Genomic DNA, 18,538 nt, shown 5'->3' on the forward strand with positions numbered 1-18,538 from the left:
TGTGTGACTTTATTTGGAAAGAGGGCCTTTGTAGATGTGATTATTTAAGGACTGGGAGGAGATCATATTGCATTAGGTAAGCCCTAAATCTGAGGACTGATAATCTTATCAGAAAAGGAGAGGACACGCAGACAGACCCATTAGGAAGAACATCATGCAAAGATGGAAGCAGAGATTAGAGTGATGCAGCTACAAGCCAAAGAATGCCAAGGATTGTCAGAAACCACCTGAAACTAGGAAGAGACGAGAATTTTTTTTTTTCCAGATCCTATCAGTATCTTGATTTTGGACTTCTAGTTTCTGGAACTATGAGATAATCAATTTACTTAAACTCTGTTTGTAGTAATTTACTATGACAGCCCTAGGATGTTAAATTATTTTTTTACACCTATGTGTTCTTATTGTGTTTATACAGGCTTTGTTCCATACTTCTTTCTTGTATTTGCAGATGTTATTTCTTTATCTATGTCTGTCAGCATCCTTAGTCTGTAAAATTAATTTCATCTTAATGAGTTCAGGCTTAATTGGTTTTCTGCCTGTCTTTCTTAGCATTAGAGTTCTTGATATGTTTTGAAATGTTATTTTGCAGTATCATTTTGAGTCAAAAGGTATGTTTTTATTTGTTTATTTGCATTTTTGTTTTTCCACTTTTCTTTCTCTCTATGCTCACTCTCTCCTATCTTATAATGGTGCTTCCAGGCTGATATTGCAGAGCCAGTCAAGAGCAGGTTCCCTCTTCCTAGGTTTCTACAATTTCATGTAAACAAGCAGCCATAATAGGGCTGCGCTGGTGATCGTGTCAGAAAGGAGAACATGATTGCTTTTGATCCCTTTCTAGAGCTAAGTCATAGGCGAGCTTTCCCGTGGCATCTGCTTGCACATGAGTGGTTTTTTTGTTGGTGTTGTTTGTTTGTTTCTGTTTCTAGTCTATGGAAATATTTATCTTGCCTTAGACTCTATCTAGGTCCTTTTGTTTGTTTTCTCATTTCAGTTTACATATGGCCATGAATTTGTAATAGAGGTTCAACAAGTGAAACTTTTGTGCCCTCTTTGATCCTTTCAGAAGCTAAATAGCTATCAGAAACATTTTAGGCTATACTTTTATAATAAACTGAATGGAGATAACCTGATAAAATAAAGCATTATTTATTCCATTAGGAAAAGTAGCATAATCCCTGGAGAAATCTGTTTTATCAGGATCCTTGATTTCTTTTTTCCATAACAGAATATAAAATTTTAATTATATTTTCCTGTTAAATTGGTGACTCTATTTCTTCATATTTTAAATATAACTAGCCACACTGAAAACAGATACTACAACTAGATACTATTTAATTATATTTTCATGGTTTGGAAGAATCAATATTGTGAAAATGACCATACTACCCAAGGTACTTTATAGATTTCTTTCCAATTCCGTGAAGAAAGTCAATGGTAGCTTGATGGGGATAGCATTGGATCTATAAATTACTTTGGACAGTATGGCCATTTTCACACTATTGATTCTTCCTAACCATGAGCATGGAATGTTTCTCCATCTGTTTATGTCCTCTCTTATTTCCTTGAGCAGTGGTTTGTAGTTCTCCTTGAAGAGGTCCTTCACATCCCCTGTTAGTTTTATTCCTAGGTATTTTATTCTCTTTGTAGCAATTGTGAATGAGAGTGCACTCATGATTTTTGTTATGGGTGTATAGAAATTCTTGTGATTTCTGCACATTAATTTTGTATCCTGAGACTTTGCTGAAGTTGCTTATCTGCTTAAGGAGATTTTGGGCTGAGATTACGGGGTCTTCTAAATATACAATCATGTCATCTGCAAATAGAGACAATTCGACTTCCTCTTTTCCTAATTGAATACCCTTTATTTCTTTTTCTTTCCTGATTGCCCTGGCCAGAACTTCCAATACTATGTTTAATAGGACTGGTGAGAGAGGGCATCCTTGTCTAGTGCCGGTTTTAAATGGAATGCTTCCAGTTTTTGCCCATTCAGTAGGATATTGGCTGTGGGTTTGTTGTAAATAGCTTTTATTATTTTGAGATATTTTCCATTGATACCTAGTCTATTGAGAATTTTTACTATGAAGGAATGTTGAATTTTGTTGAAGACATTCCCAGTTTTAAAACTGTCAGTTTAGGTTTCTCCTAATCCAAAAGGAGAATCAGCCTTCAGTGACCTCTGGTGGTTATAGGTATGCATTTTACATTTTTCATGTTCATTTTTTGGTTTTTTTTTGGTGCTGTAGCTGTAGAAATAGCTTGAATAAGAGGTCAGGAGTCATTGCTCTAGCTGGTACTAGATGGATAGCCCTTAAAAGTGAGCTCCAATATTCTCTGGATTATATTGCATCTCAACTTCTCAAGGACTGGCCCTTATTGTCTTCATCCTGCAACACTAAGGTTTCCTATTAGATCATTACCATTGTCAAGTACACTGTCTAATCTCTTACCATTAAAAAATTGAAAACAACAACAACAACAACAACAAAACAACCTTTCCTTGGCCCTTCCTTGAGTAGAACCTCATTGCCTTACTGCCTTTCAGGCAATAACAACAAACAACAACAATACAACCTTATTACCTTATTATGAAAATTTTCCAACGCACAGTTCTCACTATTTTGCTATTTTCTACCACAATTTTAAACATTTCATGGTAAAAAAAAATTTACTATCTTAGCCAATTTTGAGTGTACAGTTGTTAAAAATACTTATTGAGTTGTCTATATTTGCTGTGTGCACTTTATCACCTCTCATTTAGTCTTCTATCAACTCTTATTTGACTTTTCTTCTCAGCCCTCCCCTAAAACTGCTCTATCGAAGTCACTGACCAAAAATTATTGCTTAATTCTCACCTTACTCAGTGATATGGTTTGGATCTGTGTCACCACCCAAGTCTCATGTCAAATTGTAATCCCTGATATTGGAGGTGGGTCCTGGTGGGAGGTGATTGGATCATGGGAGTGAGTTTCTCCCATAGGTGATGGTTTAGCACCATCCTCCTAATGCTGTACTCATGATAGAGTTCTCATAAGATCTGGTTGTTTAAAAGTGCGTATCACTCCCCACCACTTCCTCCTGCTCCCATCCCCATCTTCCTCCTGTTCCCATCCCCATCTATCCCATTTATTACCGCCATAATACATGCCAAATCTATTTGCCTCTCTCCACTTCCATCTCTGCTGTTACCACCATGTGATTTGAGACATCATCACGTTTCACCTGGACTACTGCAATAGCCCCCTAACTCCTAACTGGGCATGCTGCTTATCCTTCTACAATCCATTTTTCATACAGCAGTCAGGATGATATCTTTAAAACTAAATTTAATATACCCACAAAAATTTAAAATAAGAAAAAACTGGCCACTTGATCATAATGTGTTATCATTTTAATGTATTGTTGGGCTTGGTTTGATAATATTTATTAAGGATTTTTGAAAATATGTTCATGAGTTATAGTGATCTGTGTTTTATTGTAATGTCCTTGACTGGTTTTAGTGGTGAGGTAATGTTGAACTCATAAAATAAGTTGGCAAACAATTTATCTTCTACTTCTGGAAAAGTTTGTGTAGAATTTGTATCCATTCTTCCTTAAAAGTTTATGTAGGATTTGTATTCATTCTTCCTAAATGGAAATGTTAGAAATTTCTGTTGTAATAAACTGGGTCTGTAGTTTTGTTTGTCAGGGAAAAAAACAACAACAACAACAAAAAAACAAAACTGAAATCTGTCAGCCCTTTCCTTAAAACTCTCTGGTGGCTTCCCGTTTTCAATAGAATAAGACTAAAATCCCCTTTTAACAGCCTGAAAGGCACTACATGATCTGGTTGCTGCCTGCCTCCTGACATCATGTTACACAACTCTCCCCCAGATAACATTGTAATACACTATTCCTAAAACACACTTAAGCTTGTTTCATTTCAAAGACTTTGCATTTATTATGTAGGTCCCCAAACTTTTTGGCACCAGGAACCAGTTTTTGTGGAAGACAATTTTTCCAAGGGAAAGACATGGTTTGGGGATGAAACTGTTCCACCTCAGATCATCAGGCATTAATTAGATTACCATAAGGAGTGTACAACCTAGATCCCTCGCATGCACAGTTCTCCATAGTGGTTGTACTAATTTACATCCCCACCAACAGTATACGAGTGTTCCCTTTTTTTTCACATCCTTGCCAGCATTTATATCATCCTGACTTTGTGGTAAAAGCCATTTTAACTGGGATGAGATGATATATTATTGTAGTTTTGGTTTTGATATTCAGTGCTGTCGAGCACATTTTCATATGCCTGCTTGCCATTCACATGTCTTCTTTTGAAAAATGTCTATTCAAATCTTTTGCCCTTTTATAAATTGGATTACCAGTTTTTTCCCTATTGAGTAGTTTGAGTGCCTTATATATTCTGGTTTTCAATACCTTGCCAGATGAGTAGTTTGTAAATATTTTCTCCCATTCTGTGGTTGTATCTTCAGTTTGTTGATTGTTTCCTCCGCTGTGCAGAAGTTTAACTTGATATGATCCCATTTATCCATTGTTGCTTTGGTTGCCTGTGCTTGTGGGGTATTACTCAAAACATTTTTTCCCAAATAAATGTCCTGAAGAGTTTCCTCTGTGTTTTCTTGTAGTAGTTTCATAGTTTGAGGTCTTATATTTAAGTCTCAACTTAAATTTTTGTATAAGGCAAGAGATAGGAGTCAAGTTTCATTCTCCTTCATAAGAATACCAGTTTTCTCAGCATCATTTATTGAAGAGACTGTCTTTTCTCCAGTGTGCGTTCTTGGCACTTTTGTCAAAAATGGGTTCACAGTACACGTGTGGATTTGTTTCTGGCCTCTCTACTCTGTTCCATTTGTCTAGGTGTCTGTTTTTATGCCAGTACCATGCTATTTTGGTTCCTATAGCTCTGTAGTAGAATTTGAAGTCAGATAATGTGATTCCTCCAGTGTCATTGTTTTTGTTAGGATAGCTTTGGCTATTCTGGCCTTCTGTGACTCCATATACATTTTAGAGGTTTTTTTTCTATTTCTATGAAGGATGTCACTGGTATTTTGATGGGGATTGCATTTAATCTGTAGATTGCTTTGGGTAGTATGTACATCTTAAAACTATTGAATTTTCCAATCCATGATTATGGAATATCTTTTCATTTTTTTGTGTGTTCTCTTCAATCTATTTCATCAGTGTTTTGTAGTTGTTTTTATAGAGATCTTTGACTTCTTCTAATTCCTAGGTATTTAATTTTATTTGTGGCTATTGTAAATAAGATTTTTAAATTTCTTTTTCAGAGTGTTCACTATTGGCATTTAGAAATGCTACTTATTTTTGTATGTCGATTTTATAGTCTGCTACTTTACTGAATTTGTATATCAGTTCTAATAGTTTTTTGGTGGAGTCCTTAGATTTTTTCAAATGAAAACAAGTCCTTGTTTTTTCATCTGAAAACAAGGATAAACTCACTTCTTCCTTTTCAATTTGGATGCCCTTTATTTCTTTCTCTTGTCTGATCCTTCTAGCTAGAACTTTCAGTAGTATGTTGAATAACAGTGGCATCCTTGTTGTGTTCCAGATATATAAGGCTTTCAGTTTTTCTGCTCTCAGTATGATGCTAGTTTGGGTCTGTTATACATGGCTTTTATTATGTGGAGCTATGTTCCTTCTATACCCAGTATTTTGAGGGTTTTTATCATGAAGGGATGTCAAACTTTATAAAATGCTTTTCCAGCATCAATCGAAATGATCATATGTTTTTTACTTTTTATTCTGCTGATATGGTGTATAATACTGATTGGTTTGCAGATGTTGAACCATCCTTGCATCCCTGGGATAAATCCCACTTGGTCATGATGAATGGTCTTTATAATGTATTGTTGAATTCAGTTTGCCAGTATTTTGTGGTGGAATTTTGCATCAAAATTAATCAGCAACATTGGCCTGTAGTTTTCTTTTTTTAATATATTTTTGTCTGACTTTGGTATGAGGGTAATACTAGCCTTGCAAAATGAGTTTGAAACTATTCCATTATCTTCTATTTTTTGGAACAGTTTGAGTAGGATTGGTATCAAACTTTTCATGTTTGATAGAATTCAACAGTGATCAGTGATCGGACCCAGGCTTTCCTTTGCTGGGAAACTTTTTATTGTGGCTTTGATATTATAACTTATTATTGGTCTGTTCAGGTTTTAGCTTTCTTGATGGTTCAGTCTTTGTAGGTTGTATGTGTATAGGACTTTGTTCATTTCCTGCACTTTTCTGGTTTTCATTCACATGAAATATCTTTTTCCATCCCTTTATTTTTAGTCTATGTGTGCATTTATAGGTGAAGTGTTTTTCTTGTAGGCAACAAATCATTGGACCTTTTTTTTTTAAAATCCTTTCAGGTGCTCAAAATCTTTTGATTGAACAGTTTAGTCCACTCACATTTAATGTTATTATTGATATGTACAAACTTACTCCTGCCCTTTGTTATTTATTTTCTCATTGTTTTGTGGTCTTCTCTTCCTCCTTTCTTTTCTTCCTGTCTTTCTTTCAGTGAAGATAATTTCCTCTGGTGGTAGGATTTAATTTCTTGCTTTTTATTTTTTGTGTATCTGTTATATGTTTTTTGATTTGAGATTACTGTGAGGCTTGCAACTCCTATTTTATAACCCATTATTTTAAGCTGATAACAACTGAACACTGTTTGCATAAACAAACATTCAAGCAAAAACTAATAAAAACGATACACCTTAACTTAATCCCCCAGATTTTTAGCTGTTTGTTGTTTCTATTTGTATCTTATTGTACTATGTCTTGAAAAGTTGTTGTAGTCGTTATTTTTTACTGGTTCATCATTTAGTCTTTCTACTTAAGAGTACTCTACACATGTCTTTCTATTTAAGAGTACTTTACACAAGTAAACAGTACTTTACTTAAGAGTACTGTAACACATGTTACAGTATTATAATAGTCTTTTTATATGTACTTACTATTACCAGTGAGTTTTGTACCTTCAGATGATTTCTTTTGCTCATCTACATCCTTTTCTTTCTGATTAAAGTACTCACTTTGGCATTTCTTGTAGGTCTGGTATGGTGTTGATGAAATCCCTCAGATTTTGTTTGTCCAGGAAAGTCTTTATTTCTCCTTCAGGGTTGAAGGATATTTTCACTGGATATATTATTCTAAGATAATTTGTTTTCCTTTAGCACTTTAAATATGTCATGCCACTCTCTCCTGGCCTGTAAGGTTTCCACTGAGAAATCTGCTGCCAGACATATTAAAGCTCCATTGTATGTTATTTGTTTCTTTTCTCTTGCTGCTTTTAAGATTCTTTGCTTATCCTTGACCATTGGGAGTTTGACTGTTAAATGCCTCAAGATAGTCTTCTTTGGGTTAAATCTGCTTGGTGTTCTATAATCTTGTACTTGAGTATTGATATTTTTCTCTAGGTTTAGGAGGTTCTGGGAAGTTCTCTGTTTTTATCCCTTTGAACAAACTGTCTACCCCCCTCTGTCTCTCTCTACTACCTCTTTAAGGCCAATAATTTAGATTTTTCCCCTTGAAACTGTCTTCTACATCCTGTAGGTGTGCTTCATTCTTTTTTATTCTTTTTTTTTTTTTGTCTCTTCTGAGTGTGTATTTTCAAATAGCCTATCTTCAGGCTCACTAATTTTTTCTTCTGCTTTGTCAATTCTGCTATTAAGAGACTGATGCACTCTTCAATATGGCTATTGCATTTTTCAACTCCAGAATTTCTGCTTCTTTTCATTTAGTTCAATTTTGTTGTTAAATTTATGTGATATGATTCTGAGTTCCTTCTCTTCATTATCTTGAATTTCTCTGAGCTTCCTCCAAACAGCTATTTTGAATTATCTGTCCAAAAGGTATCATATCTCTGTCTCTCTCTGGGATTCACCTCTGGCATCTTGTTTAGTTTGTTTGCTGAGGTCATGTTTTCCTGGATGATCTTGGTGTTTGTGGATGTTCATTGGTGTCTGGGCACTAAATAGTTAGGTGTTTATTGTAGTCTTCACAGTAGGGCTTGTTTGTATCCATCCTTTTTGGGAAGGCGTTCGAGGTAGTCAAATGGGCTTGGATGTTGTGATCTAAGTTTTTGGTCACTGCAGCCATATCTGCATTAGTGGGTCCCTAAATCCAGTAAGATTGTAGTTCTTGCACACACATAGAGGTACTGCTTTGGTGGTCTTGGTTAATATCTGGAAGAATTCTCTGGATTACCAGGCAGAGGTTCTTGTTCTTTTCTCTTATTTTCTCCCAAACAGAGTCACTCTCTGTCTCTCTCTCGAATTACTTTTAGCTGGGAAAGGGATGACAGCAGTACCTCTGTGGCCACCATCACTGGGACTGTGGATGGTCAGACCTAAAGCCGCCACAGCTATGGGTTATGCCAAGGGCCCACTGTAACCAATACCTGCTACTACCTGGGGTTCACTGAAGGCCCTTGGGCTCTACAATTAGCAGGCAGTGAAGCCAGCCAACTTTATGTCTTTCCCTTCAGGATGGCGAGTTCCCCAGGTGGGTTCAGAGATGCTGCTTGGGAGACAGGGCCTGGAGTCAGAAACCTTAGAAACCTACCTGGTGCTCTATTCTACTGAGGGTAAGCTAGCACTGAAACCATAAGATGAAGTCCTTTCTACTCTTCCCTCCCCTTTCACCAGGCAGAGGGGTCTCTCTCTGTGTCCATCACCACCACAAGCCATGGGGAGTAGTGCCATGATTCTGCTGATGTTCACTTAAGACCTAGGGGCTTGATAGTCAGCTTGTGGTCAACGCTAACATGCCTGCAATTCACCTTTCAGGGCAGTGAGCTCCCCTCTGGCCCAGGGCCAGAAATGTCATCCAAGAGCCAACTCTGGAATCAGAGACCCCAACAGCCCACTTGGCTCACTTCCCCACTGTAGCTGAGCTGATACCTCAGCTGTAAGACAAAGTCTCCTTTATTCTTCCCCCTCCTTTTCTCAAACAGAAGTCTCTCCTCATAGCCACCCACAGCTGTGAATATGCTAGGTCACATCTGAAGCCAGTATGCCTCTGAGTCTCACCCAAGGCCCATAGCATATATTACCCGGTTACTGCTACTGATTATTCAGGGCCCAAGGGCCCTTTAATCAGCAGGTGATGAATCCTGACAGGACTGGGTACTTCCGTTCAAGATAGTGGGCTCCCTTCTGGCCCAGGGTATGTTTAGAAATGTTGTCTGAGAGCTAGGGCTTGGAATGGGGACCTCACAACCCTGGCAGGTGCTTTATCCTACTGTGGCTGAGCTGGTATCCAAGTTGCAAAACAAGTCCTCTTCATTCTTCCCTCTCCTTTCCTCAGGCGGAAGGTGGTGGGGGTGGTATATCTTTTGGAGCTGCAAGCTGTACTGCCTGAGGTTGGGGGAGGAGTGATACAAGCATACTGCCTTGGCCATCCCAGCTAGTGTCTCACCAGGTCACCTGGCCCCCAAATCCATTGGCTCCAAGGCCAGCACAGCACTAGGACTTGCCTAGGAATTGCAGTCCTTGTGGCCTAGGTTACCCTTCAAATTTATCTCAAACCTTAGAGCTCTTTAGCCCGCAGTGGTGAGGCTTGCCATAACTCAAGTTCTGACTGCTGGAATAGACAATCTCCCTCTGGCTAAAGCTGGTCTAAATGCTCCCTCCATGGGTGTTGGCAGTACTAAGTTCCAATGCAAAGTCCCATTATTACTTTCCTTTTCCCATCTACAAATGTACAAATTCTCTCTCAGTGCCACACAGTCACTGCTAGGGTATATGGGAGGGGTGGTGTTGGCAATTCAAGACTGCCTTTCCTATTTTCTTCAATGCCTCTGTCAGCAATATGCAGATAAAACCAGGTACTGTGATTGCTCACCTGATTTTTGGTTCTTATGAAGGTGCTTTTTTTGTGTGTAAATAGTTGTCAAATTTCGTGTTCCTGTGGGGGATAGTGATTGGTGGAGGCTTCCATTTGGCCATCTTGCTCCGCCTCCCCCTATTTTCAAAATCCATTTTGACTATCATTGTCATTTAATTATTGTGTTTATAACATGTATATTTAATACAATTGTGTTTATATGTTTGGATTTAGATGTGAGAATCTGGAAAATAATAAGTCCTTATATTTGTGTTATTACAAAAATTTTGTAAGATCAAAACTATTTAAAGACATAAGTGTTTACATCACTTAATTTAGAAATTAAGAGGTTTAAATTTTGAAGCGTTTACCCATTGTATATAAAATATTGTAATTTCATATAAAGTTCAAAGACACGCAGCTGCCTTTAAGTATGTATTAACACATTCCAATGGTCAAATATTCATCTATTTATTAGAAACAGTGCATGAACCTTTTAAAATACAATTTTTACACTTTATAGTCCAGAACTGTGATGTTAAAGAATCTTTAAATCATACTTCAAAACTTTTATCTCATAACAACATACCTGATTATTTAAATGGACTCACATTTTAAAAATAAAAAATACAGTGAACACCATTTTTCTTTCTTTTAGATATTTCAATAGATTATTTGGACTAGAATATAACTAGAATGTGTATGTAACAACAGATATTTTAAAAATCTAAATAACCTACAATTTCCAAAGTGAGAGAAAAAGAGAACATCAAAATGAGAAGAAAAGAGCTGGCTTAGGCAACTATTATCTCTATAAAGGGCTAATTCTTTTTCTTCTGCAAGGAGAGGAGATAAAATTTGATGCAGGAAAACTCATTTGGACACAAATACACAAAAGAGAATCACTGCAATTGATTTTAAAATACTCAGACTCTTTACAATATTTTAAACGAACTTCTATTGCTGAAACGATTTTCAACTAAGAGTATAAAAATAGTAGAGAGAGGTCCCAAATACCCCTTCCTTATTTTTCCCTATGTTAGCATCTTCCATAACCATGGTACATTTGTCAAAATTAAGAAAGTAATAACGGTACATTACTATTAAACTTGAAACTATTCATATTTCAGTAGTTTTTTCACTGATGTCTATTTTCTATTCCAGGATCCAGTTTAAGACAGCACATTACACTCAGTCATCAACTAAGTCTCCTCAGTTTCCTCTGGTCTGTTACAGTATTTCAATCTTTCCTTGTTTTCCATGATGTTGATAGCTTTGAGGAATACTGATCAGGTGTGTTATAGAATGTCCTTCAATTTTAGTTTATGTGATTTTTTTTCATGTTTAGACTAGATTGGGTTATAGGTTTTGAGAATACCACAGAGGTGAATTGCTCTTCTCATCACATCATATTGGGAGTAAATGCAATCAACATTTTCTATTTTATTAATGATTTTAACCTTGACTACCTGGCCAAGATAGTGTTTGCAGGTTTCTCTACTATGAAGTTACTCTTCTCCTCCTTTTCTATACTTTATTCTTTGGAATTTAGTCACTAAGTGGAGCCCACATTCAAGGAAGGAGGGAAAATGAGCTCTACCTGGTGAAGGGGGATGTATTGTGTTAAGCTGAACAATGGTCTCTCAAATATTCTACATTCCAACATCCTGTCATTGTTCTATAGCAAAAGGCAGTTTTGCAGATGTAATTAAATTGAGGAACTTGAGTAGGGAGAATATCCTGGATTATCTCAGTGGGCCCAACATAACAAGAATCCTTATAAGGGGGAGGCAAGAAGGTAAAAAATGACAGAAGATGATGTGAATACAGAAGTGGAAATTGCAGTCATATGGCCAGAAGCCAAGAAACAACAGAAAAGAGGGTGGAAAAGCAGAGCAGACAAGATGTGGTTTAAAAGCCAAATTTTATATGAAGGTACTGAAATTTTATCAGAATCCCCAAATCCTTGAAAAGAAATAGTAATTTGACATAGAAGGGTCATTTCTCATTCATCAGATTGGCAAAACCTGAAAATCAATTATTGTGTTGGTGAGTAGATAGAAACATAAACAGCTGATAGAAACAGAAGACTACTCTTTTTTTTTTTTTTTTTTTTTTGATACAGAGTCTCACTTTGTTGCCAGGTGCCAGGTTGGAGTGCAGTGGCACAATCTTGGCTCACTGCAACCTCCGCCTCCTGGGTTCAAGCAATTCTCCTGCCTCAGCCTCCTGAGTAGCTGGGACTACAGGCGCGCGCCACCACACCCAGCTAATTTTTGTATTTTTAGTAGAGACGGGGTTTCACCATGTTGGCCAGGATGGTCTCAATCTCTTGACCTCATGATCCGCCCACCTCAGCCTCCCAAAGTGCTGGGATTACAGGCTTGAGCCACCGTGTCCCGCCGAAAATTACTCTTTTAGAGAAAAATCATCCAAAAATGTATCTTAAAAGTTAAATGCATTCTTTGACTAAGCAATGTCAATTTAAAAAATTTAGATTTTTTTTTTTTGGTGAAGGTCTCACTCTGTTACTCACTCTGGAGTGCAGTGACATGGTCTTAGCTCACTGCAACCTCAAACTCCTAAGGTGAAACTATCCTCTGCCTCAGTCTCCTAAGTAGTTAGGACTACAGTCATGAGCCACCACACCTGGCTAGTTTAAAATTTTTTTTGTAGAGACAGGATCTTGCTATGTTGCTAAGGCTAGTGTCAAACTCCTGGCCTTAAATAATCTTCCCATCTTGGCCTCTCAAAGCACGGAGATTACAGGTGTGAGCCTCTGCACCCAGCCTAGAAATGTTTCTTGGAAACAAAAGCATAAATTTGTAAAAATAAACGTGGAAGGATGTATATTGTGGCATTAATTTAATGCTGCCTTTTTTGTTTTTAATTTGGCACAAACGGTGTTTATAAGTGCTCTACTTGTTTCTGAACATTTATTTCTTCTCAGTTAATAAGCAAATCTTATCCCCTTTACCTCCAAAATATGTTCTAGATCTGTTCACTCCTATCAACAGTTTTTCCTAGTCAATAAACATAAATCAACGTATTAAAAATTACACAATACTCTTAATTTTGGATATATCATAAATATGCTACCATTGTTTTTAAAGTCTTTAACAGTATGAATTACAGTAGAGATTTAATGTTTAATTTCAGAAAGACTGCATAGATTCTGACAAATGCAAATGATATTTACAATTACTTTTCTTACAATCACTGAATAACTTTGGTTTTTGGTTTTATTGGCAAAAGGGATTAGTGAAAACCATGGCTAGATGAACACTGGAGCAAACATTCCCAAGCATTATACATATAATTGTAGTTTTTTTACACTTATTTCTGTCTAAAGTAATGTTACCGTCTTTGTTGTAAAATTATCTTTTTCAAAAAATACTTTGTAAAGCTTAGTTCTAATATTACAGAATTCATAGTTATGTAATTAATGTTCAAAATCACTCAGCATTGAAGACCCTTGCTATTTTTATTTTCTGTAACATGAAGTCGATCATCTCCTTAATAATTTTCAATTTCCATCCTTAGAATTTCTTCAGCTCTGCTACTTTTTCCTTAAGACTAGGGTCATAGGCAGCACATTGGTGAAACTCAGTCTAGAAGTACTGCATTTTGTTTACAAAGTTATTTTCTATGGTCCGCATTTTGTTGGCTGCCTTGGCTACCGTACCTCAATTGAATGTCTTCACCTGCATATTTGTGGACATTGAAGCCATCTGCAGTTTTTCAGAGACATTACCATGTGATATCGTTGAAAAACGCAAGCCAAAAAAACCCCAAGGAATTTCTGGCATCTCTCTTCACTATTCTGCTAGGGTTTGAATAATGAGTAACACTGGCATAACATTCTACAATTTACAAGAACATTTATTTGCTTCATGAAACCTCAAAACCTTTGAGACTATCAGGATCCTACTCACTTTACAGATGAAGATAACTTGCATAATAGTGGTGGGGTTTCCTGGATCTGAATCCTTTACTCTTCACATTATATCGTTTCCTTCCCCATAAGTAATAAAGGACTCCGTTTTTTTTTTTCTTTCTCGAAACCATTTCTTCCATATTAGTTCCCTTTTAAAAGCCCCCCTTAGTATATCTTCAGGGAATCACAAATTCACTATACTATGTATAATTCATGAGTTTCTCTAATAGTATCAAGGCAGCAAATACAGGTGAAGTAATAAGTATGCACTTGACGGTACTTAACACACACAAAGCATTGTTTTACCCCCTGTAAAAACACTGCTAGAGTACAGTGTGTGTGTTGGTGACGCAGGAGGAAGTGGCCAAGAACAGGCGTAATGCCGCATTGAGTAACTTCATCTTGCTCAAGTTCATATCTCTCTTGAATTTCCCCTGGTAAGCCCAAGATGCAGGATCCTTTCTCACATTTTTTTTTTCTTAACAGTTGACGTTGGCTGCGCTCAGGAACGCCTTGCTCTCTTAAGCCACAGAGCCTTTCTGGTGTCTTCACAGGGTCTTCCACAACCGCTCTTTTTTCCTGGGCAATCTGGTTTGCTGAAAGTTGGGTCTTCCACAACCGCTCTTTTTTTCCTGGGCACGCTGATTTGCTCAAAGTTGGGATGGGTGGTTCCCAAGTTTCCAGGCCAGTTACCTACCTGCCTTAGAGCAATTACGCACTTCTCCCTGGTTGTCCCTGAAATGGTCTAACCATCAGATCGCCCTAATTAACTAAGCCCCAGCTTCTCCTGGCCGTTTCTTGCTTACGGCTCAGTTCAGACAGCATTTGTTCCCGGACGCTCAGCGGGAGGCGGTGTTTCCAGGCTCACTCGAGACCTCAATTCCAGGCGTCCTGCTGCTCCTCTCTACTTCCCAGGAACGTTTTTGGCCTTCCCATTCGGACGCTGCGGCTGCGCCTCCCACTCCTAACACCTCTCCGGCGAACCACGAATGGATCAAATCATTCCACTCACCAACCTAGCGCGGCGGGACTGGCCCAAAAGGGCCGTCTCAGCCTGCGCATGCGGGCTCGGCGGCCGCCACACACTCCCCATCCGCCTCCCTCCCGGCAGCCGCGGCGGTTTGGAGCTCGCTGACAGCTCTGCGACCCGCGGACGCAGCCTTGTCTCGTGCTTCCACGTTATCCTATCAGAGATGGGGCGGGACGGCGGCCTCCGCAGCCTATCAGCTCGAACCACGACCCCGGCGAGCCCGGGAAAGAAGACGCCAGGAAGAAGGCTATTGGACGGCGGCGGCGCTCCGGGGCGTAGCGTCGCCCGGGCCCCGCCCACCGCTGCCTTCCTCCGCTGGGCGCCAGAGACGCTGAGGCCTGAGCTGGAGCCGACCGCGGGCGCGCGCAGCTGCTGCCAGAGTGCTGGCGCGGGCTGGTGGGCCACATATCCTTCCTCCTCCTCACTCGCGAGCCCTCGGACATGGTGGCCCCCGGCTCCGTGACCAGCCGGCTGGGCTCGGTGTTCCCCTTCCTGCTGGTCCTAGTGGATCTGCAGTACGAAGGTGAGTCCTGCCCTGCCCTGGCCGGGAAGCGGGCTCCCGGACCAGGCCACCCGCGCTTCCCCGTCTGCGCCCGGGCGCGTGTCCCAGGGCGACTCGGGAGGTGGGGCGAGCGCCGGGGGATCCCGCGGCCTGGATTGGGCCTGAGCCCGCGCCCAGTTCCGGGTTTGCCTGGGGAAAAGTCGAGGGGACTGGCGGGCCGCGGGGCTGGGACAGTGGGTTTGGAATGAGGAACGGGGCCGTAGGGGTCGGAGGAGGCGGGGTGCGCACCGGGGCGGGGAGCGGGGCCACCGGGCTGCGACTTCAGGACGTCCCGGGACGCGGAGACTTGGGCAGCTTTCGGGCCTCGGCCTCGCTTGGGACCCTCGGTGGGCGCCTGGGAACACTGGCGGTCTTTGGTGCTGGGAGGAACCACTTAAGTGGCCAAAAGGCTTCCTTCGCTCTGGAGTTCTTGGGCGGGGTAGGGTTGTCCTGTCCTGCTGGGAGTTGGAGAGGACGGTGTTGACTATTTAAAAAGTTAGTAACCGTTCGCATTACGATGCACTGTCGTGTGGAGAAATTGTTTGGTGCACTGAGGAGCCGCTGTTGGAATTCCTCCTCCCGGACGGCAAGGCACAGAGTTTGTGGTTTTACAACTTCCAGCATGGTGTCATTCAACGTCTGGCTGGCATTTCTTTTCCAAGTTCTCTGAAAAAAAGGGTTCCTTTGAAAAGATAGGAGCGATTAAATTTCTCTTCAGTCCTGCAGACTGGAATGTTGGCTACTCTAACAGAATAACGAAAATAGAGGGCTGTCTTAGCTTAGATGGCAGAGGGAGGGAGGAAGAATTAAAGCTGATAGTGCCGATTTAACGAATGCTCCTGGCGCGGTTACTGTGCGAAATATTCGAGTGTAATGACACATCACATGCACTGATCTATTTTCATCCTCATAAAAAGGGCTAGTTGTCAAGGAGGTCAAATTAAACCTGAATATTCCATTCAGAGAGAGCGAGGAACTAAAAATTGGGAATTGTTTATAGTGAATTCCTGTAAAAGTTCTCAGCTTTTTTTTTTTTAAGAGTACTCCCCAGTTTTTGGGTCTCACCCATAGCAATAGGCTTTTGCTTTTGGTTCCCCTGGTAACCATATTTTTTGAACCCCAAATCAGAACACATAGTGCGGCAACACTGGGACAAATAATTTGACAGTGAGGCTGCCCCCAGGAAATCTAGGGGATTGGAATTTGAAGGTCTGTACCACTTTAATATGGGTCATATATTCTAGTTCTTATGCATTTTCAAAAGCTTCATTCCTCCTGCCTCCCACCCCCATCTGTAGTATTTATCTCCAGTTATCATTAATGATTTATTTTGGACACTTAAGAGAAAGTTGCCTATGTTCTGTTAAATGGTGATTTTTTTTTTTTTAAAGTTACAGAGATGCACGATTTTGAATGATTGCTTTTCCCACTACTTTGTGAACCACCTTTTTAGAATTGCTGTTCTGTATGATTCTGTAGGACTCTCAACTCTTCATTTCCCTCCTGTGATTTTTTCCATAAGAAAACCTCGTTAGAGAGCTTTTCTGTGTAGGAGGCACTGGTGACATTTCTTAGAGGAGTGTCAGAGTGTCTTTAGGAGCATTGTTTGTGTAAAGTAGCAGGGACTTGGTACAGGTGACAGAGAGGAAAGGAAAGAAAGGAGACTTTCTGTAAGCCATCTCTTATTCATGGAAGTGTGTAGTGTTATTCCCACTTTACAGACCAGGGAACTGAGGCTCCAAAGGTTTTACTACAGTTCTTTTTGTGTGCAGGCTGGAGACAGGAGTTAAGTGGTTGAAAGCATCATGTAAGTCCAAGCATTTGTAAGTGATGGCAGCTGAGAAAAAAACAGCACTTTTTTTTTTTTTTTTTGTAATTAACAAGAAGGTTATTTTCGGCAGGTTTAATATAGTGGTTCTCAAACTTGAGCGTGCATCAAAATCGCACATGGAGGGCTTTTTTTTTTTTTTTTTTAGACGGAGTTTCACTCATGTTACCCAGGCTGGAGTGCAATGGCGCGATCTCGGCTCACCGCAACCTCCACCTCCTGGGGTTCAGGCAATTCTCCTGCCTCAGCCTCCTGAGTAGCTGGGATTACAGGCACGCACCACCATGCCCAGCTAATTTTTTGTATTTTTAGTAGAGACAGAGTTTCACCATGTTGACCAGTATGGTCTTGATCTCCTGACCTCTTGATCCACCCGCCTCGGCCTCCCAAAGTGCTGGGATTACAGGCTTGAGCCACCGCGCCCGGCCTGGAGGGCTTTTTAAAACAGAGTGCTGTACCTCACTTACAGAGTTTCCGTTTTGTTAGGTCTCGATGGGACCTGAAATTTTGCGTTTCTAGAAAGACCCCAGATGACCACATTGGAGAACCACTGGTGTAATAAATTATATAGAGGAGTTAAGTTAGGTGTCTGCTGTGTATTTGATACTGGATTTGGTGATGGGGTTATAAAGGTAAGAAGCCCTGACTTAAATTAGCAAACTGTTAGCTCCCGTTTTCCTAAATAAATTCTGTGTCTGGATTCACTAACCTTGTAGTTCTCTGGTATGCAAATAGTGCTAACTGCTAGGCCTAAGGCTTAATAAAATTGTGTTGTATTAAGGATTTTTGTTAAATAGGTAGATTTTAGCTGCCCTTGTCACACAAAAAGTAATTATGTGAGATGATAGATATATTAATCTGCTTCACCATTGTAACCATTTAATCTGTGTGTATCTCATAATACAATGTTGCAAACATCAAATGTATACAATATAATTCACTTTAAAGAAAAGAAATGAAGGAAAATGGTTATAAGAGAAGTGAATGTGGAACGAAGAGTGGCACAGGATGGAGAAGAGATGACCTAGGTTTTTTTTTTTTTTTTTTTTTTTTTTTTTCTCTGATTTTGAAATACTTGTCTCTAGACTTTTTGGTTGTCATCCAGAGACAGAAAGTATATATATCATGAATTGAAAGTCTGAGTCTTTTAGCACCCTTCCTTCTCAAAGGGCTTTGAAAGAGTGAAGTCTAAAGCACTAGGTGAAGTAGAATTTTGGGAATAGAAAGAAAACTTCAGTAGTATCTGCTTTAGTATTCTCATGTTACAGATAAGGAAGTTACTTCAGTTCTTTGCTAATGGTTTGCTCTGTTGGTGACTTGAGTAGCAACACAGCCTGGGAAACAAACCTTTTTCTGTTATCA

The 18,538-nt window shown here is 39.6% G+C and overlaps 1 protein-coding gene across 1 annotated transcript in view; it reads left to right on the forward strand.

Annotated features, from left to right (window-relative positions):
* Positions 1-15,110: 15,110 nt before the first annotated feature.
* The window catches only part of DNAJC3 (DnaJ heat shock protein family (Hsp40) member C3), a 90,324-nt gene continuing 86,896 nt past the window's right edge, over positions 15,111-18,538 (forward strand). Inside the window, exon 1 of the mRNA XM_032277499.1 lies at positions 15,111-15,330. Within this exon, the coding sequence (XP_032133390.1) occupies positions 15,249-15,330 (82 nt within the window). The 5' untranslated portion in view covers positions 15,111-15,248. The remainder of the gene's footprint in view (positions 15,331-18,538) is intronic.

Source organism: Sapajus apella, unplaced genomic scaffold (assembly GCF_009761245.1).
Source record: "Sapajus apella isolate SASKATOON/1434 unplaced genomic scaffold, GSC_monkey_1.0 scaffold9, whole genome shotgun sequence".
In the NCBI taxonomy this organism is placed as follows: domain Eukaryota; kingdom Metazoa; phylum Chordata; class Mammalia; order Primates; family Cebidae; genus Sapajus; species Sapajus apella.